General features: G+C 43.8%; 1 protein-coding gene across 1 annotated transcript; it reads left to right on the top strand.

Annotated features, from left to right (window-relative positions):
• Window positions 1-17,482: 17,482 nt before the first annotated feature.
• Window positions 17,483-25,958, top strand: LOC142572362 (uncharacterized). The gene is made up of 3 exons (XM_075681433.1): window positions 17,483-17,837; window positions 21,951-22,422; window positions 25,441-25,958. Exons 1-2 carry the CDS (start codon window positions 17,826-17,828, stop codon window positions 22,407-22,409), a joined length of 471 nt encoding a protein of 156 aa, XP_075537548.1. The 5' UTR covers window positions 17,483-17,825; the 3' UTR covers window positions 22,410-22,422; window positions 25,441-25,958.
• The last annotated feature ends 638 nt before the right edge of the window (window positions 25,959-26,596 follow it).

Below are 26,596 nucleotides of genomic sequence, written 5' to 3'. Positions count from 1 at the left end.
GGTCGATTATTTCATCTTCTACCCTTTAACCAAGGCTTAGTTTATACATGTATTCCAACATGGGCGCCTGTTGGAACTGCACATATCTTTACCGCTCTTTAATGAACCTTCGGTTTGCATCACCCACAACATGCCCCTTGTCATCTCCAAATATAAAGTCGCTGCCACATTTGTTCCACTGGAGGCGCCCCAGGGCGAACATTCTAGGGGTTGCATATAACGCCTCGGAAAGAGGTAGAAAATCACTGTCTGGTCATTATCATTTCGCCTACGAATTACCTTAATCAATACACTTCGATCTTTACTCGCATATTATCCCTAACATACCCTACATTCTCACCAAGTTTAAACTCCAAGCATAATTCAGTTCTTCAGTGACACCGGCAAAGCACGCGTACAACGTTTTTTGACCGCTTCAAGGTGTACCAACAATTTCGCTTTAAAAGAAAGCAAAGTAGTTGCGTTCAACATTATGCAGCGAAAGATTGCAGAAGTAATGACGTGCATACACCGTGAAAATGGACGGGCGCGTCAAGCGCCAGGCAAAAGGAGGTTGGCGACCCCGCAATGCGTGGTGGCGAGAAGCTTCGTGGCTAATGCGTCCAGCAAGGCCGTGAGTGACAACGCAAAGCCCTCCTCAATAATATGCTGCACATTTTGTTTTGCCATTAGGTCAAATGCGTCCTCCATCTCCTTGTACCACGATCCGCTCTTTTCTTTATATATTTTGTGCATAGTCTTCAAGGGAGTAAAACTGAGTGGGTACGTTGCGGACAACTTGTGCTCCTCGCCATCTTAACACTCACCGCAGTCAAGGCGGCAGAATCTTCCTTAATCACAGAAAGTGACGTAACATGTACGCACTTCCTCGATTAAGAGGCTCCTTGAACCCTTTGCAGCCGCAATTTCGTAATTGGGCTATTCTACCGAATTACAGTGCGCTTCCTAGAGATTGCCAACCCAAGCGTGACTGCTTCACGCATAGCAGCGTGATGACCAATTTGCGTGCGCCATTACGCTCATCTCACCTGAAAGGCATGGCAATGTGATGTATGTGTTGCGTTGAAATAAGGCTAGATTGATTCTCAATGAACTATAGCTCAGAAAACATGCGCATCCTCGTACGACATTGCGTGATTAATTTACTTGAAAATATTTGATAATTTTTTCGTACCTATTCTGGCACCAGCTTCTCCACAAACAATAGTAGGCACAAATATTAAAGGACGGTAACTTGATATGAAAGTGAGAGCATTCTGCTACAATGCGGTATTCGCAAGCATACATGAACCCTCAGTAGAATGCATAAAATAACACTGAAAAAAAGCTGCAAAAGAAATCTTCTGCCGTTTCTATGATTGCGCTCCCCCCAAACCAATAAACCAACTCAATAAAACGTCACGAGTCAGTAACAAATACGTTTCATAAGTCCCAGGAAATAACTACATGAGCAATGCACACGTAGATGCGCTTACACGCACGCACGCCCACACGCTCCCACAACAATCCAGCATAAAGGGTGGAAATTTTTAAGTTTTATGGAATTTTAAAATTGACTCTAGGACGTAGTATATTTCTTGTCCTTGAGATAGATTATTCGAAGAGGCGGACGTTGCTAGCAAGAGAATTCAAAACGTAGGTTCATCTAATTAACAAACATTTACTAATGACATTCTTATTAATTACATTGCGGCACATATTGCAATTTACTAATTGTAACCGGTGAGCTTGCAACACCTATCCACTTGAAATCAATTTCCAGGATGACACCAGTTTCCCGATATCATTTCCCAAAGTGTGGAACGAAATACATGGGCGTTCCAGTTAACTTTGTGCTGTTAAATTTTTGCGTTGTGGTAAAAAGGTAAGTGGAACAACACTGCATTTTTACGGCAACTTTGATAGCGCATATCTCCAAATTGGCATCATTCTGGCAGTTCATTTCAAGTGGATTTTTACGCATGCTCGAATATTATAACCTTGCCAACACGAGTAACAGCACACAGCGAAACCTTATTAGATGTCTGTATCACTAATGAACATGTTTCCTCGGTGACTGCTGGTGTCGTGCCCTCTGATATACGCGATCATCTTCCAGTCTTCTGTTTTCTGCCTTGTTCGCAGAAATACAAGCAAAATACGCCTGTATATTCCTACCGCTTCATCGATACAACGACGCTAGCCTATTTTCGCTCTCTTATTCGTGAAAAAAACTGGGAATCTGAACTAACTGAAAGTGACCCAAATAAGGCATACAATTCATTTTTCGATAAAGTAATCGCTTGCTACGACATAGCCTTCCCACAACACTGTGCTACAAAACGACCGCCCAAAAATTAGAAGGCCATGGAGAGATGTTGTGCTTTTTACAAAAATCAAAAATCAAAATAAATTGTTTCATAAATTTCTTAAAACACGAGACATGAATCAATTAGCGAAATTCAAGGAGTACCGTAAACAAGTAAACTCAGAATTTAAAAAGGCGAAAGAAAGATATTATGAGAACGTATTCTCGCGCATATAAACGAATCCAAGAAAAGTTTGGCTGGCAATTAAGAATATATGTGAAGGAAAGGCTAGCCCTCAAGACCTACGAATACATTCGGCTAACGGTACTGTTGCAGGTGAAGAAGCCGCCATTATCCTAAACACTTACTTTGTTAAAAGCTGCAGCAACATTTATGCAGCAGATCCAGTTGAGATAGGGCATACACTTCTGAAACCGAGTGTGCAAAATTCTTTAATGTTATTTGCGGCGACACCAAGTGAAGTAGAGAGCGTCATAAATAACTTTAATTCTAACAGTGCTGCAGGTTTCGATAGCGTCATGGCATTTCCTATAAAATATGTGTCTGATATCACCTATGATGTGTTGGCTCATATTAATAAAATGTTTGAGTACGGAATTTTTCCTAGCAAACTTAAAATAGCCAGAGTTTGCCCGGTTCATAAAGGTGGCGCTAACCATAGTGTAAACAACTTCCGACCTATATCAATACTACCTCCTTTTTCAAAACTTTTTGAACCTGTTCTAAGCGCTCGACTAGAGGGTTTCTTAAGGAAATATGCTATTATTAGTACGGCACAGTATGGATTTCAAAAAAACAATAAGTCATGTGAGGATGCGCTCCTAAATATAAAACATAAAATACTACAAAATATGAAACACCGTTTTACACAGTAGGCTTACTTCTGGACCTGTGTAAGGCGTTTGACAGTGTAAATCATGTTATACTTCTGTGACAGCTTTATGACTACGGTATACGTGGTACAGCATTATATTTAATGAGAAGTTACTTAACAGATCGTTACGAGTTTGTTTCATATAATCAGGCGACTTCCTCATTTCTCAATATACAGACTGGCGTGCCACAGGGATCCATACTTGGTCCTGTATTATTTAATCTTTATATGAATGACCTACGTAACATTCCTTCCTCACCTAATATCATCATGTACGCGGATAATACTATTCGTTTCTTTGCAAATTTTTCCCTGCGATGCTTAGAAAAAGAAATAAATGATTACTTGCATTTATTATCTGAATGGTTGTACATAAACAAACTGCAATTGAATGTCAACAAAACCGAATATATAATATTTAAACCGATAAATAAACCATTGCCTGGTAATATAACTGTTCTATTTCAAGCAAAGAGTCTAGAACAAGTAACAACGCAAAAGTTTTTGGGGGTATGGTTTCAAGAGAACCTATCCTGGGACAACCATGTCAATAAGCTCAGCAATGATCTTAGCAAAGTAGTAGGCTGTATGTATAAAATTTGTGATCTAATACCATTATGTCTAAAGAAAGCAATACACTATGCCCTTTTTTACTCGAAGCTAACTTGTTGTATCTTGATTTGGGGAACAACGATAGCAAAAAACTATGAGAAGTTATTAAGCTTGCAAAAACGAGTAGTCCGAATTTTTCAAAACTACCATTGTAGGCCACTTGACTTACCCACACACAATCTCTTTGGCAAACATTTACTGTTTTGAGCAAATCAAGTTTTTATTATAGATTACTCGTACATAAAAAAAAACACAGACTCCATGTTATCAATATACCGACTTCTCCTCGATACCCATTACGCAATCAAATCATAAAAATACCATTTACGCGTAGTAACTACGGACGTCAGGTTATAAACTATGAAATACCAAGGCTCCTAAACATCGTTGAGCAAAAAATTGATTTTTATGCACGCCATCTTAAGCAATCTATAAAAATCCTTCTCATACATTATCAAAATACTTATGCATAAAATGCTATCGCACTAAATTTTTTTGCACAATATATGTATGCTTTAATCTGCGCTGTAATGTGAAAGTACAAACAAACAAGAAAACAAAAATTGAAGCATAAGACGTCTTTTCACATAGTCATTGTATAATGTAAAAACTATCTTGTTTATTTGTATTTTCTACATCGTACTTGCTCTTTCTTGTGTTATATTCGCTTTTTTGTACATTGAATTATCATGCAAGCCGAACGCGCTTAGGAGCAAGAGCCCCTGTCAGGCCATATGGCCTTTAGCGCTTGTTTCCTCTTTCTGTAACAAAGAAAGAAATAAACTTCAAACTCACCGTCTACGATTCGTAAATTGCAATGTGTGCCCTAAAGTAATTAGTTCGAAAGTTCATTAGTGCATTTTTGTTAATTTGTTGAATATGTGTTTTGACATCTTGTGCAAGTAATCTCTACCTCTCAGAATAATCCAACTCAATGACTACAATTATGTTATCTGCAACAAGCAATTTTTTTATATCCATGAAACTAAGAAATGATCACCCTGTATAGTCTACCACACATCATAAACACCATGGAGAGCAATGCCGTGTTTTAACACAAAAAGAACGTCAAGAACTTAGAGTATCAAATCACAAAATTTCCTCAGATCACGTGAGAATGTATATTATGCGATAGCTTAGCTCACAATAGGGACGCACGCCCCCCCCCCCCCTCTATACACTAATTTCTGCTTGAAGCTTATCCCGTACGATGTTCTTCTCAAAGCACTTGACAACACCTAAAGTCGCGGCACGTTCTTCAGCCAGCATCTTGTTAACGTCTCTTATTTGTTTCGATGGCAAAAGAAGTGTACCCTCATGCAACACTCTTTTGCAACTGCACTGGGCCGTATGCCGTCTTGTCGTTTGTCTCTGTGGTTGTCACGTCATCATACCGTTCTCATTATGCTATCGTCGTCGTCATTCCGTCGTGGCCGTCGAGCCATCGTAGTCGCCATACATTATCGCATACTATTCTAGTCGGCATGCCGTTGTCGTCATCACGGCGCCAATCTGAAGTCAATGTGCGATGATGATGTTGCGATGATGTTGCACCGACGCGCGCAATTTGTGCAAATCAGGCAGCATTGCGGCACCATCCCCCCTAACGTCGTATAAAGACTATCGACCCAGATTAAGCAAATAGGTTAGCGGTAGACAAAGAAATATCATCGAGCAATAAAACACAGAGCATACAAAATGATGCTGCGTTTCAACACACAAGTAGAATCCCACTTTTATTATTATTTAGGCTTTTAGAGTTTATACTGTACTGACACCTTATTCCACCGACCAAGCACCTTTTATTGAGTCAAATAATGCTCACCAACGAAAATCATTGCTGAGCTCTATGCACACCTCTGCTACTGAAACTTCTGGACAGTGTCATGAGAACATCTCTACTTTCACTCATGAATGGCCACAAATGCAGCGAGGCATAGCTGAATGACGTATTAAAAAATTCAATTCTGGAGTTTTACGTGCCAAAACCACTATTTTATTATGAGGCCCGCCTTGGTGGAGTGCTCTGGATTAATTTTGAGCACCAGTGGATCTTTAACGTGCACACAATGCACGGGACACGGTCGTTTTCGCCCCCATCGAAGTGCGGCCACCGCGGCCGGGATTTGATCACGGGACCTCGTGCATAACAGCGAAACACCATAGCCACTAAGCTAACACGGCGGGTAATGACGTATTCGGCATACCATACAGAACGCTACCTGCATGCTGCACTTCCAACATGGGACTACTGATCAGGGAATAGATGCCACAACTAGCACCAGCAGGCGAAAAAGGAGGAAGAGGGCAAGGAGTGTAGGGGAGGTAGGGGAGTCAACAAGGCGCGCGTCCGGATTGCTACCTTACATAGAGAGAATGGGGTTAACGGATGGAGAGAACGGTGACGAAGGGAGCATTAGCAGTGCGAACACATGGCGCTACCACCCACGCCTACAATGGTAGCTGATGAGACCAGTAAGATTTGATAAGCTGTGGTAATGTCCGCGCTGTTTTGTAAGCCTGCTACGCATGGAGCCAAGGCCCAAAAATCTTAGTCACGGAAATGCATTGCAAAAAGTGTATAACGGTCAGTCAAACTAACGGATGCCGATTACTAATTTTACTTTCTTTTCCAAGAGAGGAAATCTGAAACTATAACGCCAATGCAATTAGCTGGAAATTTTGTTCACATATTTCTTCAACTACTGTTTGTCTAAATATTTGAAATATTATCACGCTTCCAAAACTGAGGAAAATTAAAATTTGTGATTACAACGTTGCTAGTATTGGTGTCAATAATGTAATCAGAATTTGTTCTCTACTTATTGAATTTCTGATTATCTGTTATATCGATCTTGGTGCCCATTAATGTGTATAGCTGTTGAAATACCACCTTTTCATCTCTGTTCTTGTACCAATCATGAACGGTCATTGCTAAAGTATCTGCAATATACAAAATAATTTTCAGGCGCTAAGTGGCAACCAAGGCTATTATAATTATGTTTGAAAATCAAATTTGAAGTGCACACAATACAATATCACTTTGTAATGTGAAATGATGCATATCTATTCCTACTAGACGCGTGATGCGATAAACAAGATAAAAATGCGCGAGGAAACTCAGCGAGACATCAAAACGTAGAATGATACAGGGACACGTATGACACCGCGCCTTTGCTAACGCGTAACATCTTCCAAATCATTCTGCCCCAACTAACCATTTTTATCCCTTGCTTTGATAGTTTTTGTATACCGAAGGGTACCTTCCATATAAGATCACTTTCTTGCTCGGTTTTGAAACGAGTGACCCTCAATAACACTAAAGAATGCAGTGCTGATAAGTGGTAACTGGCATGATAAGCGCTACCATTACATTAAAACAATGCGCTTCGTGTAACAGATGACTTCAAGTATTCAAAAATAAAATGTTCTTACACATGTTCATTACAAGGCAATTCATAAAAATTCGTTCATTAACTATATTTTTGTTCATACATGCGTGAATTCGTGCATCCACCATTGCTAAGAGTCTGTTACCCAAAAATTTATCGTTCTCACTCCAATCTCCTATTGTTATTAATTAGGAACGGAGAAGCACCTCGGAGCACAAGAGTGGCTTAGTAGCAACCCAGTAAAAATCACCAAGAAAGGTTTTTTTTTTTTTGCTAGTAACGGTAGCACCTCCTATCTTTACTACCCGCGGTGGTGGTTTAGCGGCGATGGGGTTGCGCTGCTAAGCACGAGGTAGCGAGATCAAATCCCAGCCACGGCGGCCGCATTTAGATCAGGGCGAATTACAAAAAACACCCCCGTCCCGTGCATTGGGGGTACGTTAAATATCTATTGATGGTTGAAATTAATCCGGAGTCCCACCTTACGGCGTGCCTCTTGCATAATCAAATCGTGGTTTTGGCACGTAAACCACCCGAATTCTATTGCTATCTTTACTAGCTCCTTGTTAGTACAGAGTTATTAAGAAGGTAGTAAAATACGCAGTAAGTTAGAAAACACGTCCGTTTACTAGCTATTTACTAACTTTATTTTGACAGTGTAGAGTAGGCATTATATGCTGCTTGCTAGTCGGTATATATCAGAATGTTCTTTGAATTGTAGGTGTTATCATGCGCTAATGTCCATCGAGCTGCAAATAGCACAGCTGCTAACTCCGCAGTATTAGCGTGCGCTGCTAAATCTCCCTACATTCTTGCCAAACCGGCTTGGACATCATGAAGTGCCACCCATGCTACCGCAGCAACACCTTCTCATGGTTAAGAGGAATTTTTAGCCCCGTCTATATAAATAACAGCTAATTTTCGCGACTTTTGTAGCTGAGCACAAGCTCGTATGCTATCGCCAGTCTGCGTCTTCTTTCTGTGTTTTCCTCTCCAACATTTTCTAGTGCAGGTTTACATCAACGACGGCTCTTTCAGTCTTCCAACGAAGAGCGCCCACCGTTGATGTGCAACCGCGTATTGTTGCCGGTTAGCCAAGCTCGGCAAGAATGTATCGTCGTGATGAGGTCATTCGCAAACAATTAATTTGTGCCACTCTTTTGCTTCATCGGCTTGATTCATCGGCTTCATAGCGTGATTCGATTGATGAATATGTGTACACTGTAAGCGGTAACGGAATACCTTTACTTAGGGCAGGTAGTGACGTACCGCGGATCCGGATCGTGAGACTGAAATAATCAGAAGAATAAGAATGGGCTGGTGTGCGTTTGGCAGGCATTCTCAGATCATGAACAGCAGGTTGCCATTATCCCTCAAAAGAAAAGTGTATAACAGCTGTGTTCTACCAGTACTTACCTACGGGGCAGGAACCTGGAGGCTTGCGAAAAGGGTTCTACTTAAATTGAGGACGACGAAACGAGCTGTGGAAAGAGGAATGATGGGTGTAACGTTAACGGGGGGGGGGGGGTGAGAAGAGAGCAGATTGGGTGAGGGAACAAATGCGAGTTAATGACATCTTAGTTGAAATCAAGAAAAATAAGTGGGGTCATGGGCAGGGCATGTAATGAGAAGGGAAGATAACCGATGGTCTTTAAGGGTTACGGACTGGTTTCCAAGAGAAGCAAAGCGTAGCAAGGGGCGGCAGAAAGTTAGGTGGGCGGATGAGATTAAGAAGTTCGCAGAGACAACATGGCCACAATTAGCATATGGCCGGGGTAGTTGGAGAAGTATGGGAGAGGCCTTTGCCCTGCAGTGGGCGTAGCCAGCATGATGATGATGATGTGTAGAGATGGTTAAGTTTTTTGTGCATGGCCACACCTGCAATGAACCGTATGCCTTTGTGATGTAATTCTTCTATTTTTTCTGTTTGTCTTGATGTCCGTTTGTGGTAGTTGTACCTGTACATTATACGTGAAGAAATGAGCGCTTCAACGGTTTGGCTGGTTTCTCGTTTTGCAGTGCACAATGTAAATGTTGTAATACGTCTTATTAGGTGAAACGCGCGATTGCATTCTTGGACTATCTTGGAGATCCATGTCATTCCTGCTCCGTCTTGACCGATGAACGCTCCCTGAACGCCGACGCGTTGAAGAATGGAATGATGTAGGGCTTCTCCTTGTTTGGTGTCGAACGCAGAAGTTTAACAATTTACAACAGACATTACCCAGGGACCTCGGGGTCGGCAGTTCGGAAGAGGATTTTCTCCGTCTTATCGTAACGACTTTCTTAAATTATCTACAGAACTTTCTGTGCGTACTTCATGTGTGCGCCATTAAGATGTGTGCGCCGATCTTCTTTAACGACTATCTATCCTCCACCTTATAGTATTTCATAGACTACTTTAACTGAATATATTAATGGAGAGGTATTAGTTTAACCGAATTATAGTGCGACTTCCGCAGCGCGAAAATGAAAGCCTAAACTGTTGTCACTACATCAGCGGACGCTCTTTTACTTCCGGAATAGTTGCCACTTAGAAAAAGCAACTCGCTGTGATTTCCACTTAACAAAAACGCGCATTTGCAAATGCTTATAAGGTTAGGCAAATTATCGAAAGTAATCTTTACTAGGTGTTTAAGAAAACGATGCTATTGGCAAGCCATGCAAGCATATCTGAAGAGCTAATCTTTGTCTAATTAACTGTTGTAGCTGTCACTATAAATATGTTTCTTAAAACTTCTAGTTTCTTAGAAGTTACTAAACACGAGAATAGTATTTAACTGAGTTAACTGGTTCATAGCTAAGACGAATTTTGACTAATGTTGTTAATTGCTTATCTGAAGAGCATTCCAAAGAATTACTGTTATTTCCTTGAGGAGCATCAAAAACGAGCAACTGTTTGTCCTTGAAGGAGTAACAGCATGGTGAGTAACAGTTCACCCCTTGCAGTTACACCCGAAAAGGACGAATGGTTGGGGTTCGTCAGTTGCTCCATAGAAGGAGTAACTGACGAACCCCAACCATTCGACTCCTTTCCGTCTTTTTTTTTCTTCTGTGAGTGTAAGAAAGATTGACAACGACATCGCTGTACTAACAAATGAATTTAACAACTGAACGTTTCCCTCACGTGGCTGATACGAGGCGCGGACAGTGTATCGTTTTTTTTTCTTTTTTGCTGGTGAACTCCTATATTAACTTTTAAACAATTTACACACTTTGGGGCGTATCTTGTCCCACAACATTAATCGTCATCTGCCTTGGTCATCTGCCATGGAAATACCCGGTGCGCCGCGTTAACGAAAGAAATGCGGGCAAGATAGATGAGGATCATTGTCGAATAAGATAAGCCCCAACAGGTGAAAAGTTTTTGTGTAGCCGCGCGAAAATAAATTCAGTTTTCAGCACAGCGACATCCTTGTCTTCCTTAGCCCTTGGTTTTTCAGTTCAGCTGTTCAACCCTCTTTTTTTACTAAAATTGTTTTTGGAAAATATACGAGCACTGTATCTACCATGACACATACTTTGCAGCAAGTGTACAAAACTAAAGTATAGGTCACGTGTGTGGCTGGGTGTTCGATGTGACATATTTATATATACCTACTCAACAAGAAGATGCCGTAATATCGCGCTACAAAACTCCACAGTACTGTGATGATTTCAATGTGAGTGGCAGTCAGAGCAATTTCGCGATTTCCATTATAGTTCATAAGTAAGTAAATATAGGTTTACCCATGCCACGTGAACACTGAACTTAAATTGTCTGCTAGCATTATTACGAAAAAAGTGACTATGCGGCAGAAAGCACCTCATGGGTCTAGCAGCAATGCGACAACAGAACGATGAGATAAGAGAGCAAGACATGACTTCAAATATTGAGTATGATGCTGCATATTATCGTAAAAAGTTCGGTGCTTCTTCGTAGCTTCGTCTACATCTAAAAAAATACTCATAAAGCAGAACTTGCGGCCCACTTCGAGGACTCGGCCCTGAAGCCAGGGTCTTCATTTACCCACAAATTTTGAATCGAGAACCTCTGCATGGATGCAAGGACTGCCAATAAAGTTATGTGCACTTAAAGAAGTGCAACGTGTCACGCCATTTGTCGATAAAAGAACGAAATGACCTTCGCGCCTACCATTTGGAGAAAGCGTTCACCGAGCGCTAATAAGTTGCGTAGCGGAAATATCACCTTGAACACCGTACTCCGCGTGTTAATACACGACGGAAGAGCTATTACCCAGTTCAAAACGCCCCGCAGAAGAGCGGCGTGAAAACATGTCACGCTTGCCGCCACTATGCAAATAAAGCGGCAGCTGGATCAGTGGGAAGGAACGCAGTGGGTGTCGGAAAGCCGCGTACACTGCGCGCCCGCTTCGTGCCCGTGTGTACACACCACGATGGAAGCCTCTGTGTCAACTCGCTAGCCAAGGCTGCCACGAACGCCTGGCTCGCATGGCGAGCCTCGCAAATCCGCGGGCGCCCTCCGTGTAGAGCCCCATTAACATAGGACGCGGCAACTGCTTCTTTGCCGTTAGCGCGCGTCCACACCGCAGAGAACGAAGTGGGACAATAAACGGCCCGCGAAAATCTCGCCGCGTGAGGCGAGCGTCTTAAAACAATGAAGAATGTGCCAACCGCCGCGAAGGGGACCAAGGTGGCCAGCCGCGAAATGGCACTGGGCAGCTGCTTATGAAAGCAAGGAACCTCGCGCCATTTCCGCGTAGTCCATTTTGTTTTATTGTCGTCGCATGTCCTGGATGCACCAAGGTCTACCGACATGTGTACATTACAGCACAAGGCTCACCTACCCGCAATTGAGATGAACGCTAGTGAACCCGGAGAAACTGGGTAATGGCTTTGGTAGAAAGGTGTTAATTTCCCACAAGATCAATGTAACTTGCTTGCACTTTGTATAGCTGTCGAAAGCACCGTTTTGCACGTTTTAATAGAAGCTACATAAAGAAAACTGAAGTCTGACCTCTGCCTTGGTGATTGTTTTCGGCACAAGGCCTTGCTCTCAGCTTCCGCGATCGCACGAACATTTTTTTTGCCAAGCCAGGACTATTTCACAAATACATTTGTTTTAGAATGAAACGCACCGGCTTACTTTCAATAGACTAAGGAGGAATTTCACACAATTAACACCGCTGTCAATCAGCTACTGGGTACATGGCCACCATGTCAACTTCAAGAGTTATAAATCCTTACTGTAGAAATAACTCTACGTTCCATTTCAGATTAGTTTCAAGACTGTCAGGACGGAAACGACGTGTTGGACGTAGTCGTATGTAATTTTCTGCTTTCGACGAAGACTGGGAAAGTAACGAAGACTCCGCCCATAGGTTTAAAGGAAAAGTATTTAATGGAAGGTAGGAGCAGCCTCCAATATTTGCGGCTTTGAATCTATTTAGTACAATAGCAATCGCCCTCTCGAATCCCCCAACACCACACACGTTGCCCACGCATTCTGCAGTCATGGCATCGTGAATTATGGCTTGACACACATCCTTCCGCGTAATGGTATTTGGCAACATGGTACGATAATGCAGCTAAAAGCTCTGTGGCCGAATTAACAAGCTTGCTGTTCGTAAATGCTATTTGCCAATGGCCGGCCACCTTCGCCAATAATACGGTGTCCAACATCTGCATAAGCTGAAACTTTCTCTTATGAACAATTCAAGCGCAACAGCAAACTAGAGTCAATACTGGCGCTGGACATATTATTACCGAAGGCGGTCAGCCAACGTCAAAGAGCAGTTGTGAACGAAAGAAATTTCTGAATTCGGCCCAACTCTCAGAGGTCCCGAGCCGGGTTCCGGCCCTGATCTGATTCCATAGGTCAACCTGGGTCGTGATTCCACAATTTCCACCCGCCGTTAGAAACCACGGATGTGCCAGTGTGGGCCAAGTGTCTTAAACATTCCGCCACGAGGTTTTCGGTTAACCTGCCGGCGCAGAAACTTTATTTCAGAATCACTCTTAAGCCGAGTTGTTGATGGAGTCCGAGCTCAGTCCCCAGTATTGATGGTGAGTCCATTTGCCTGGACCAATTTACATCTTTTATGTGGCCCCACTAGCAGTGACGAAGGATGTAGCTATTGTGCTGGAGCGGTCCAGTTTTCCTGGGATAGGAACGTGGGATCTTAGAGCGAGTTAAAAAATATAAAGTACTAATTTATACTCGACATGTCGCATTGTTTGGTTTGTTCTCAATGTGATGTTCGATATCATCGTTTGATAGTATAAGCGCGCGTGCCTAGAGGATCATTAAAAGGTCCTCTCTAGTTTTTGCTTGTGATGGGGATAGTAAGAGGAGTGTTGTTTCTGGATTGCTTGAGCAGGTTATGCTGTGATTTTTAATTTTCAGTCCTAGCACCTCTAGGGCAATACGGCTCTGGCAACTTTATGGGGTTACTTGGCGTTAGGGGATTGTGAGCTAAGTCATGAACTCGAGAGACTTGGAAACTTTATTTCATTGGCTTCGGCTAAGTGTGGCGCTCACCAACTACTTCCCACACAAGATACGGCGCACTGAGTCACCACCATGTGCTTGCAGTGAACCAGATGAGGACATTGTGCTGGAAACTTGTCCGTTTTTATTCCTTTATTGATCGCTGACCAAAGTTGGTCAGGAAGTACTGACCGAAAAAAACAATATTAAAGCGCAAAACGACTGTAAGCTGCAGTACGTACACTCTTTGCATTGTGTGTGAAGACAGAGAGAAAAAAGGAAACTTAGGCGTTCTTATCTTTTTCTCTCCCAACCTCAAAAGTTGGCAAGCACAACGAACCTGCAGACTTCAGGAAATTCACCCACCGCTTCTAATCAGATAGTAATACGAATAAATCTTAAAATTCCCCAGAATTTTTTCAGCAGCATGTATAATCATCAGCTTCTAGCCTCCTAGCCCGACGGTCTGTAATATGCTATGATACCATAATACAAACAGTCCGCGAAACTTGAGTTGGTATTGCAAGTACGACGAGCACGGTAAGTCTTGACAGAGCCTATCAACACTCACGCCCGCCAAACGACACAGACATAAAAGCATGCGTGAATCAAGACAAATTTTCTGTTAGCGGCAGTACATGCGTAGCTGCGTATAATAAATACTATCGAAGAAGTGACTTCTCTAGCTACTACAACTCTCCAAGCGTTTCGTCAAAAATTGTTGGAGCCACTATACGAATGAGTAGTATATCAGTGTTCCGGGCATCCTCAGAAAGCATCAACAGCTGGCTCCGGCTAAAGAAAAAAATTCCCATGCAATCTTGCACGGGGTGTTTTTGAGACTATTCAGATTTTTTATAAAATGGAACGTAGCGAACGTGGAGTTCTTGCAGAGGCGTTGCTGGGCAAGGCGTACATACCTTGCCGTGAGCAACATTTAGAAGCTTCGGAATACTAATTTTTAAAAATTGTTAAACCAATTTTTTTATAGCACTATGGGGGTAGTTATTTACCTGTATATGACATATATACAGGCAGTCATATCTTTCGCACGGCCATTAAAAAAAACTTGAGTACCGCATCTTTATTTATAATCGTATTTCAATCACCATTCCAGACAATATCGAAACAGAGCGCGACGCGAAGCATTAGTTTACTGGCTATGGCGCTGCGCTGCTGAGCTCGCGATGGCGGGTTTGGCCGCGGCGGCCACATTACAACGACGCTCGTCCGCTTAACTTTAGGTGCACGTTAAGGTACCCCAAGTGGTGTAAATTCCTCGTAAACCTTTAGAATTAGAACCTTAGAACCTTGTAAAACTTTAGAATTAATTTTTTTTGCGAATGGCCTTCTTGGCATTTTCAGACCAGTTTTCTTCCGGCTATCTAACCTAACCTAACCTAACCTAGCCTAACCTAAGCGAAAATATGGTCCGATGCCGAAGGTACAGTGCAGTCTAAACGTGTAAGCCTAAGGTACTTCTTTCACGGCGCTCTCATAAAAAATAATAAAAACATTAAAATTTGTTCTGTGCTGCACGGAATTGAACCCGCATAGATGGGTCTTGGTGCTGCGCTGTGTCCATGTAACTCTGTCATGAAAAAAGCCTCGTCCGAAGAAGCTGCACACCGCCTGAAAGGAGCGTAAGCGTCAGCGCACCGAAACCGCTCGCCCCTGCTATGTGGATAAGACGACGGAGGCTAGCTCTGCGCACCTACAGGAAATGCGTTAGGCTCAGCGTCAACGTCTAGCTGCCGAAGCGCATGCGGAAAGATTTGCCAGTTTGAAGAAGCAGTAAGTCGTCGACCATCAATCAGCGCTGTGCCTTGAAAACGGTTGAGTGGCGGAGTGCCGAGGCCTCTCGAACTACGTACATACGTATACATACGTATGTATGTATACGTACATACGTATACATACATACGTATAATAAATGTATACATACGTATATGCATAAGTGTATATGTATACGTGGATATATATATACGTGTGTGAGGTATACATACGTGTCGCTTCCCCAATTCTCAGTAGTTTCTCTGATTCATGTCAACCTTCCAGCTTTTGTATCATGATAATAAATTCCTCTTTCTTTGTATAGTCATTGTAGATGAGTTCTACCCGAATTTATTTTTCTGAAGCCCAGCGCACCGGCAAGTACAGTACTTCGGCAAGTCTCCGAAGCTGTACAAAGCAAAGGCAACATCTCGGACAAAGAAGGAGACAAAGAAAGAGAAAAAAGAAGTTTTTTTTTTTGGAGAGAGCATCTATGAAAGTTTTTAGGATACATAAATTTAACGACACTGGGAGTTTGATCAGTCTTTATTATAGACGACTTGGGTCATGCTAACTGCACTGGGGTTCATTCACACCGGTGATTGAGCAACACGCGAATTACCCAAAGCAATCACTTTTCGACAAAGCGACCATTAGCGCCCATATATGACCGGTTGCGTTGCGACCAAACTTGATCATGTGACCTCTGCGAGTCGCCAGTGTGACTGGCCAGTATAAGAATAAATAAAATTACTTATGTTAAACATTCTGGGGCACCGGCGGGCAAACATTTTCCCATTGTAGATTGACATTCAGAAACTACTTGGCGTGTGAACAATAATTATGTCAGTACTGAAAGTTCGTTCGGCAACTTTACGTGCAATATAGGGTGTCGCAAATAACTTTAGATGGTTCTTTAAATATGTCCCTGTGTGCTATAGTAGGGCGCCAATAAACGCGTGCCGTTTGAAACTTCATGGAGCAAGCAGCACTATTTTTATTTTCCGTCTCCACTGCGTAGTTAGTTAATAATCAATTTCTCGCCTTAAAGTTACAGGAAACTTCCAGTGAGAAACCTGTAGAGCGTAGGAATCATCTACACCAGTAGTTCCCCTTCGAACATAACGCACCATAATCTTTTTTTCTAGGTCATCCGGAAAGCCTGCTAAATATATACAAAAAACCACTAAACCACCAATCCACTTACGCGCAGACTTCGCAGTGCGCTTAAATATGCCACGGATGACCGAATAGCGCTTTTTACCTAGATTGCTACAAGTGAGAAATGAGTGATAAGTAATACCTCGACAGTTAATTGTCTTTAGACACACATGGACCAGAGGTAGTATACTTGCACTGGTGTCCAAGTTCTTAACATCCCCATGACATGTTCGCTGTCATGTTGCTGCAATCTGCTCTGAACCAGGCTTGAAATACCTGTAATACAATATTGAATCACAGAGCTTCCAGACTTGTCTGCACGTCAGGCAGCCAACGAAGTAGCAATAATAATAATAATAATAGTAATAATAATAATAATAATAATAATAATAATAATAATAATAATAATAATAATAATAGCCAGTATCAACATCTCACGAAATGCTAAAATTTTGCATAATATCGCCATACAACATCAAAAGCTTAAAAGAACGCCATAAAAGCCTTTCTAGTATACCGCTTCCACGCTCCTCATGTTACAATAGAGCTTAAGCCACCGCTGAAAAATTTGCATAGTTGCGGCTCCCTAATGAAGGAGCGCAGCGTATACGATCGCCGATCACCAGATAAAAGTACGTCCAACGGCAGAATACTTGCATGCGCACAAGACCGGAACCGAGTGTCGGCACGTAAACAGCAGCGGGACCACGCCCAAAATGCGCAAAGCCCGCCAACGCGCTCCTGGAGCGTGCATCACAACACCGAGGCAGCTGCCTAAGCGCGGCAACAGTTCATTAAGGAAGCAACGCGCAAGGATCAGCACGGACGAGACCCGCCGTCGGTATGGGTCAACGATGGCTGTGAGAGGCGCAGGAGTCGCTCTCGGAAGACCTTGACGTTAAGGTCAGCAAGGTGTGACCGGCGGTCCGTTACCTTCTCCCCGGCATCCACACGTGATGCGGTTGCCGTGGGATGCGCGACCAGAAAGGGGAAAGGCCCGAAAGAAGGAAGAGCGCGTTGACCGCCGGGTGGTGCGAATGCACAACGCCACCTTATGACCATGGTGAAATCTCTTTTCACTTTCACGGTGCATACTACGGCAAGGCACTGGCGAGGAGGGAAAAAAAAAGCAGCAACAAGAGCCGGGTGTACGGGCACCGACTAATATAAAAGCGTGGAGCTCGAACTGAGACAGGTACAGTACTCGTCGTATTCGTTCAGTTCACAACAGCGGACCAGAAACTTCGACAAGGATGAAGCTTTTGGTGAGTCTGCTGCATCTTTTGTGAGCGCTTCCGGCTCCCATGTATGTTGGTCAGCAGCGAAATAGGAAATAACATGTAAGATTGAGCGAACAAAGCCTAACACAGATGCCACCGTTAATTTGAAAAATCGTCAACTATTTCGACCCGCGTGACCTGTTTATCAACGTGTATAATACAGCGCGAAGGAACTGGTGTTCTGCTGCGGCGCTCCGACTGCGCTGCCAGATAACAAGGTGATATCCCAGCTGTGCAGAGATCATATAAAGGTTATGAATTTCCAATGGCTAATTGAAATTGAAGAAATCCTTGAAGAAACATTCATTTTTTAGGCTCAGCACATCAGTTGTCTAGCAGGACATGGGGATGGCGTTCTGACCGCCCGTTCCATGTTCTTCTAGATAATAACATTTCATACTTGCTTTTTGTATAAATTAAAGAGAAGGTGGCCAGGTGTAATGTCGCATAATCAAGAAGTGATCATGATAGTTAACCTGACAATCCATGTCATCGCACCATCTGGCAAAATGGCATAAACCTAGGCTGCGATTAAATTGAAAGCAACGTGCAAAAAAAAACTAATGAAGTGTTAGCTTGACTTTATGTTATATATTCAAAGCTTAAGTCCACCTTACAAAATTTTTTTACCGGTAATGTACATACATTTTAAGCAAAATGCAAATACATAAGATGCCACACTAGCCCTATACCACCCTCATTCTAGAAGTGGGAGTCATTCAGAAGGTAGCTCCTACTCCGGAATGCAATCTCCTGAGAAGAGAAGCATTCTAGCTAAATGAAGAAAAGCCAGACAACGAGCTTCGCACCAATAAAGCATGGTAGTTGTAAATACTGTTAAAAAATGTATTTCATCTGGCGCACAAAACACATTTTTGGTTCAGTGATTTTTTTTTCTGTCGATACAAGGTGCAAACTGAGCATAAATACTGAAAGTGGGAGTTAAACCTTAGTCAATTTTTCGGCGTTGTTTCACCGTAATTTTACCTAAGCATGTATTTTAATCTTGTAGATGAATTTTGGCTTGTCTATGGCGAGATAAGATTATAATATTCTGCATTTAATATTTTTGTAGTTCGTTGCGTCCATTTCAATTGGTTTGGCGTGAGTTACATCGCTGCTATTAGGAAAATTGAGTAGTCAGCGAGGTGAATGTTACCTTCAGGTGGAAATAGATGGATGAGATGTTCTATTATACCATTCATTTATGCTTTTTGCCAGATTTTTAGAGAACTAAAACACAGAGCAACAATGAGACCGTGTTATTCTAAACGGAGTTAGAAAGCACGGTGGAAAAAGAGAAAATATATATTGATATGTCCAGCCAGGAACTGTGAATCGGTAGAACGCATTTTTCAAACTCCACATAACCTAACGTGTTATTTTTCTTGCTTTTGCCGCTATTATTGTGCTACTATCCCTTAAATACTGTTTTGTTATAGCCAAATATGTGTCGCTCGCTCTGTAAATCTGTTGATTATATTTTACTTTGCGAAAGTTTGTTGTTCAGTGACCTCTCGCGTTCGAAGACATTCGGTTTGTACATTGTACAATTTTAACACCACGTTACTGTATGTTAGCGCATTTCTTACACTGTATATTTTGTATGTGTATTCACATATATATTCTAATTATTATATAATCTTTGAGTGTACTCTCCCCCCTTACACAATGCAACTTGCGCCTGTAAGGTCACTTGAAATAAAAGATATAAAAAAATGCTCAAGGGAATAAGAAGAATAGAAGAACCGAGGGGCAGAATTTAGTGTCAGGAGTACATATAAACAAAGCCGATAAGGAAGCCAAAGTAAGCTTGGAACGAATTACTTGCATTTTTCATATCTACAATTTGCATGCAGAAATAATAACGAAAAGGCAAATTAAGAAAAAGACGACCTAATACCGGTGGAAGTCGAGTCTACAGACTCCTAGTGCGACAGTCTGTCAACTGAGCTGCGGAAGCAGCTGTCCCCCTTGTCAACTTTCTGCAGTATTTGTGTTGCATTCAGCCGTCGGAGTGTCAGGCCAGCGCCACTCACCACAATCGCGGCTGATGCGGAACATGTTGCAAAGCGCAGAATATCACGTTTTATGTGAGCTTAAAAGCTGGAAACCGACTATTAAACTTATGTTCAAAGGAAGTAAATGCTTAGTTTAGACGAGGACAAAGAACACAACGAGCTTGACGGACGCCAACTTCCGCCTGATCTTATTCAGAACGAGGCATCGCTTTATGAGTACAGCCAAGTCACATGATCGCAGTGAACAAGCTGCAACTGAATAACCAATACAGATAACGAACGTTCACTGACCCACTGCGCATACTAATCAAATGCGAAAAGCAGCAGCCGCCACCGTTATAGGGTCACTAGTTCAAACTAGCTCAAATTAGCACCAACTAGCTCAAACCAAGTTAAACCAAATGAAGTCTGCAGTATATTCAAAGCCAAGGGTTAACTGTGTTCTAAAAATAGAAATGCAAGACTGATAATCAAATGGATAATGAAAGTGGAAAAAAAGACAACTTGCAAACACTAGAAGTCGAACCCATAACCTGCGTTTAATATTAAGTTGCAGGAGTTGCAGCGACACAAGTCCTGTGAGAAGCAGCCGAGAATTATTGAATAAAATCTTGGGAAGCATGCTTGGGAGCGATCAAGAAGAAACCTGTGAAATCACAGAGAAAGTGGCCAGCGGATGTAGCGCCCTCTCTTTGATCGTCGTGCAAGTGCAGTGTGGCCAGGGTTGCACGCAGAGATGGGTAGATGGCGGAGCTGGCGTCACGGCTGGAAATGCTGCACGAGAAAGTGGGGTCACTGAGCCGCATTAGATTGTTAACGTGAGTGGAACGTGAGGCTGGAGTGGGAGGAGGGGGGAAGGCAGACAACCAAGTAAATTACAAACGCTAACCCTGCGATCTATTAGGCACTGCGCCACCTCCAGGGGAAAAAATGCGACTTAGATGAAGGTTGATATACCCACCAGCAGAGGACGCTTCAGTATGACGTCGTACGTGCTAAGCGGGTAATTCCTGAAGTAATTCCGCACGTTTTTGTAAGCATCACGCGAAGAGATAAAACACTTGAAATGTAAGGACAGATAAACAGTCGCGAGTAAAAGCTATATGCTTACAGCTCTCTAGAGCAAGAGCCAGAAATCTAGGAAGATATCGAGGAGCAGAAAAGAACGAAGCTGCACCGTTGCGCAATAATACATAATCAGTGTGCATAATGTTAGCGAGCTAAATTAGAAAACACCCTTGAGACTCTGCCAGTTTGTTTGGCGCTACATTATAGAGGGGCGTTAACATGAGCCGTTGACACACTCGTGGTCGTCTCTTGAATAAAAAGCGCCATTATTGGACTTTTGAAGTATCTATCAGTCGAATGTGGAGAGTTTAGGAAGGAGAAGATAGCAACAATGAAATAATACTTATAAATACGCAATTTGTTTTATTATTTTTCCGACAATTGAAGTTAATAGGTATTACCTTCGCAAAGGCTGTAGCTGAATCCCTAAACTAAAGTACAACCTTTTCGGTGAGACCCAATCATTTGCAATGTGCTGCGCCGTAAAACATTAGTGAAAAGCTGCAAAGTTCACTCTTCTTGCTCGATGGAGGCTATGAACTAGCTGGATAAAAATGGTTGAACCAATGCAACTTAATTTTGTCTTTTGAATAAATATTTTCATTGAGCGAGGCTTGTCCTTTCCTACCTGCTTAATTCACTGCTCTAGTCTAAAAATACACTGCAAATTTATTTGTACCATTGAGCCTGAATAACAGGGAGAGGATAGATACGTGTATAATTGTTGTAAGAGTGTACAGGCCAGCCTGAATCGAAGTTTCGACCTGCTACTCAACATTTGCGGAAGGTGAACGGGAGTGAAATGGAAAAGCTGTCCAATGGCAGCTGGAAAGAGCAGTTGTAATTGACCAACCAAAGTGAACCATTTCATCATTCACACAAAAAAGCCATGCTCTCTTCTTGTGGTGCCAGGGTCTTCATACCTCACGCGGTCACGGGCCTACAGAACTGTCAATTCTCGCCACCCATCACGGAATGCTTTTTCTCAAATCATGGCTTCCTTCTCTAGTTGGCGCTGACCGTGTGCGGGCTCGCCGTGAGCCTCGTGACCGCCGGGTTTCTCGGCGGCGGCGGCGGGGGCTTCGGCGGCGGCGGCGGCGGCCCATGGAGGAGCGGCGGTAGTTTCGGAGGCTTCGGTGGTGGCGGTGGGCCCTGGAGGGGCGGCGGCGGCGGTGGTTTCGGTGGTGGCGGTGGACCATGGAGGAGCGGCGGTAGTTTCGGAGGCTTCGGTGGTGGCGGTGGGCCCTGGAGGGGCGGCGGTGGCCTCGGAGGTTTCGGTGGAGGCCTTAAGGGCGGCTTCGGAGGAGGCGGCTTTGGAGGCGGCGGTCCGTGGAGGAGCGGTGGCGGTTTTGGAGGCTTCGGTGGTGGCGGTGGCCCCTGGAGGGGAGGCGGCGGCGGCGGTTTCGGAGGAGGCGGATGGAGAGTTGGCGGCGGCGGCTTCGGTGGAGGCGGCCGCGGATGGTGGTAAAGGTGTTAAGCAGGTGAGTAGAGTAAACAACATTTTTAGCGATACCGGAAAGTTGCGATTAGCTGAGCATTTTTATACGGATAAATTTACCTAATAGAGTTTTTGAGTGCTGCGCGCAAGAGACTCAAGATCAACTTCCGACAGCTCATTTTATTCCAAACGGGAACCAGGCGTTAGTAAGGCAGCTTAAGGCCGGAAAACGTTCTAAAGAGGGAGACATTGCTATGCATACACGAAGAATATTCGTCATCACAAGAAACGCGGATGAAGACGGCACTGTCGCTTTACATCACAAAGCGACACTGATCTTTCGTTGGAAAAGAAACGGCTGGTCAAACTAAGCTGTCAAGCCCATCGCGAGGCGGACAGGACACTTCTGCTTGCTTTTTTACTGACACAAACTGCGGAAGAAGATTGCGAATACTGGCAACGCTTTGCAAAACTCAACTGCAATCGCTCTTCCTCAAAGGCGCAACAACATCCGCTTTAATAGCAGCGTCGGCATGCGTTTCTTTCAAATCATCTCTCAACGCCCACTCGCCAGCAGTGGAGACCTCTTCGATTGTGTTCCCCACTTCGACGAAGAAACTAGGTCGGTACGCTGCCATATACAGGCACCACGTGACGAACGTTTTGAAGTTGCTCCAGGGTGAGACAAACTGCCGATGGCTCAAGACGTGTGTAAATCACGCCGGGGGTTGCGCCAAATCGGGCCTGCGGCAGCACCACCTCCCCGTGATAGGCATGGAGCTGTTATCCTCCTTGCAACGCGCCGCGTCAGTCGACGCGTTGCAAGCAACACCGAAGGCGGCACAAAATTGTTGTGTCATAGGTCGGCCGGGCGCTGTTACGCATTCACTTCCTACATGCCATGTCTCTCTCTCTCTCTATAGTGACGAGGCCTGAATTTGTCGTAATTGTACCAGAAAGGTTAAGGGATGAGGTCAAGCGCGAGAGAACAATGATGCGACCGGGACAAAGGACGAACCGCCAAGGAAACAAAGGCCTTCACGCAACAATGCGCACAGCGTGCTATGGGGTAGCTCCTGCGATGCGCAAAAAGCTTTGAATTTCTGGAACAACGTGCTGTTCATTGGAGCAATAATGCCACGCAACAGCAATGATTAGAATACAATTGCTCTGCTGCTCACTGACCTCCTCAAAGGCAAATATATTATTCATGTAAGCGAAATTTTTATACCAAAATACTGAAAGTTATAGGAATTTGTCAACGATAGAAGTCAGAGAGATGGAGAGTGGCATTTTAATGAAACCTGGAGAGGTTCGCCTGACGACTTGCGCAGTATTCCACTGCAAATGAAGGCGACAACGTATTAAGTGAGCTAAAAACATCACACTCCCATGATATACATATTCTGGCAGGTGAAAAGGTCATCATGGTTTCTTATTGACGTCATTGTTTAGCTGTAAATATGAAACCATTTTAAATGCCATTTTTTTGTCACCTCACCGTCTTAAAACGTTGCATTAGCAATGGTTGCAGTGAAAATAGCAGGAATATGGTGCCTACTTAATTGCTCGTATGTGTTGTTCATCATTTCGATAGTAACAATCGATGCATCGCTATTGCAGCTGGGGTTCAATGATGTGGTTGTATACAGAGGCTTTAATGTATCTATCTCGCAGCACGAATACGCTTACAATTTTTTTCCACGGTGAGAGCCGGAAAACTTTCAGCTGAACAATTACGATATGACTACGATAGCGCTTCCGGCCTCGCATAAAAAATGACCTAAAAGCACAGAAACAAAGAACTCGGGAATGAAGCACGAAGGCGGAGAGAAATGAAGTGAGCGGGCCGGCTGGCTGGCTGACATAACACACCGGGAAGACAAGGTAATCACTCGCAAATGGTCGGACCACGCACTGTGTTCGGCGTGTTATGATCGTCGTACGCATCCAACCCGGATCGAAACGGGTAATCTGCCGTGTGGTGGCAGGTACTAGGCGGTCAGTAGATACGACAGCGAGGAAGACGCAGGCATAGGCGCAATCACGCACGCACACAAAAACCGCACACACACGCACGCACGAACGCAAGCACAATTCAGCAAATACCTGCACAGACATGCACAGAAAATACCTCACGTGAAGAGAAGAATGGGATGTGCTTCCAAAGAATCGCCGACTCGCTACTTTTGCGGAAGCGATTACCATTGAAGCCAGCAAAGCCACAAAACTGCGGGAATGGAAAGACGTGAGCCTGCATATAGCTTAAAGCTCAGCGAAACGGCCCACTCACTTCTGCGCCTCCCGACAATGTTTTGACAAAACTGAAGAAACATCTATGTGCGCTGCGTCGTTTGCAGCCAGCTTTTCTTCCCGTGAAGGCCTATACGAAAGACTGCAGCAGATACTTTTTGCTTACTGTTTGTCTTAAGGTTAAAGAACCAAAGAAAAAGAAGTGTTAGAATGGCAGATCGCACGCACGAAGCTGTGCAGTTTCCGGCTGGCTTTTTCGTCGGTAGGGAGTACGACGCTGCTTGAGTGCTGCAATGTGTCCGATAACACGCCAGACGTCACAAGAGACTGACGCGCCGAGTACGCTGCCGCTAACCGCTCGCCGCGGCATGCCGTTCAGACAGCGAGGAGGCGTAAGGACCAACAGTTGGAATTCGAATGCGTCTTTTAAGAAAAGTGTATGCGTGAGGAACTTCCAAGTCGTCTTTGTTGGGGCATCGGTGTATTTACATGTTCTTAACCCGGGAGGGCAGAGGGAATGGCGTTTAGACACCCTTGCGAAAGCATATCTGCCTTGTGTGGGGACACTCGCCGCCTGTGCCACAGGTAGCCGGTCGACAGAACTCATACGTTCGCCCTACTTCTCGCACAGTTCGCGATGCGTGCAGTTCAGGGACCGGGCTATGGCGGTGCCTCTTTCCTTTCGGCATTTCTTGTTGGCTTTTATCTTCTCACCGTCGCCTAGGCTGTCGCTCGCTACACACTGGTGGCCGCTTTCAAAAGAATTGGTCTCTTTCTCATTTCTGATACATCGCACGTTTTGCCGCAGTGTCTCCGTCCCGGAACCGAGTCGACCTTTGTGAAGAGGCTGCTAAACTCGCGTTCACCACTGCCATCGGAGCGCAGGCGCTGCACCACATGCCTTACAGGGACCGAGCAAGGCACCAGCGTCTGCACGTCGACGACACAAAGAAGTTGAGCGGCGTGAAACAATGCGAACCATTACAATGCTGTCACGTTATCTCTGCCATTCTTTTTTGTTGTTGTTGTTGGAACTTTTGAGTTCAACAGTCCCTTTTCGAGGCTCTGACAGCAATGGGAGGTAGAGAAGAAAAAATCAATGAGAAGAAAAATAACAATAAAGTTAGCAAAGACCATGCGTAGCTTCTGGTTTCAGGCTAACCGAGACGTAACAAGCAACTTACTTTTTTGCCGTCCAGGCGAGAGATACTGAAAGGCACCTCGTCTAGTTTTGCATACTACACGCGCTCTTGTCCTCTTGTTTGTGCTGCTGGCGTCGATTACCCACCTTTTGAATAAAGAGCAATCTTCGTTTTTGTTCGAAAATGGTCGCCATTCTTTCTGTACCAAAACAGCGATTCAGGGACTCTTTAGAAGTTGGGTCTGTTGTTCCGTTTTCCTTCGTATATTACTTTATCCGCCTAACGGGAAAGCATATAAGCAAGGTACTGCCCGCTATCATCTAGATTGCAAAGAACACGAAGGGCTCCCTTTGTAACGCCCTGGACCCTCCGAACAATGCTCGTTCTCTGGCTTTTCAAGAAACCACAGGTGAATAATGCTGTTGCACTTCCGAGAAAGAAATATAAAACTGCCTTAATTATGTGTGTAAATCAGGGCGGGAAACTTACACATATGTCATTTATCCTTTCCATACAAACTTCTAGCCAATGTAAACTAATAGGCTCGCTTCTTGTGACGCGATCTTAACAGTTATTTCTAGAAGTACAACCGGCCGGATAATACCCACGAAACGTGGTACGTGGCCTCATCATCATTATCATCATCATCATCATCATCAGCAGCAGCAGCAGCAGCAGTTCTGACAGCAGTTGCGTCGTCCTCAATTTCAGCAGAACCCTTTTCGTAAGCCTCCAGGTTTCTGCCCCATATGTGAGTACTGGTAACACACAGCTGTTATACACTTTCCTTTTGAGGGATAGTGGCAACCTGCTGTTCATGAT

This window comes from Dermacentor variabilis, chromosome 1 (genome assembly GCF_050947875.1).
Source record: "Dermacentor variabilis isolate Ectoservices chromosome 1, ASM5094787v1, whole genome shotgun sequence".
NCBI lineage: Eukaryota > Metazoa > Arthropoda > Arachnida > Ixodida > Ixodidae > Dermacentor > Dermacentor variabilis.
The sequence above is the reverse complement of the archived record's forward strand: the minus strand, read 5'-3'. Positions and strand labels throughout refer to the sequence as shown.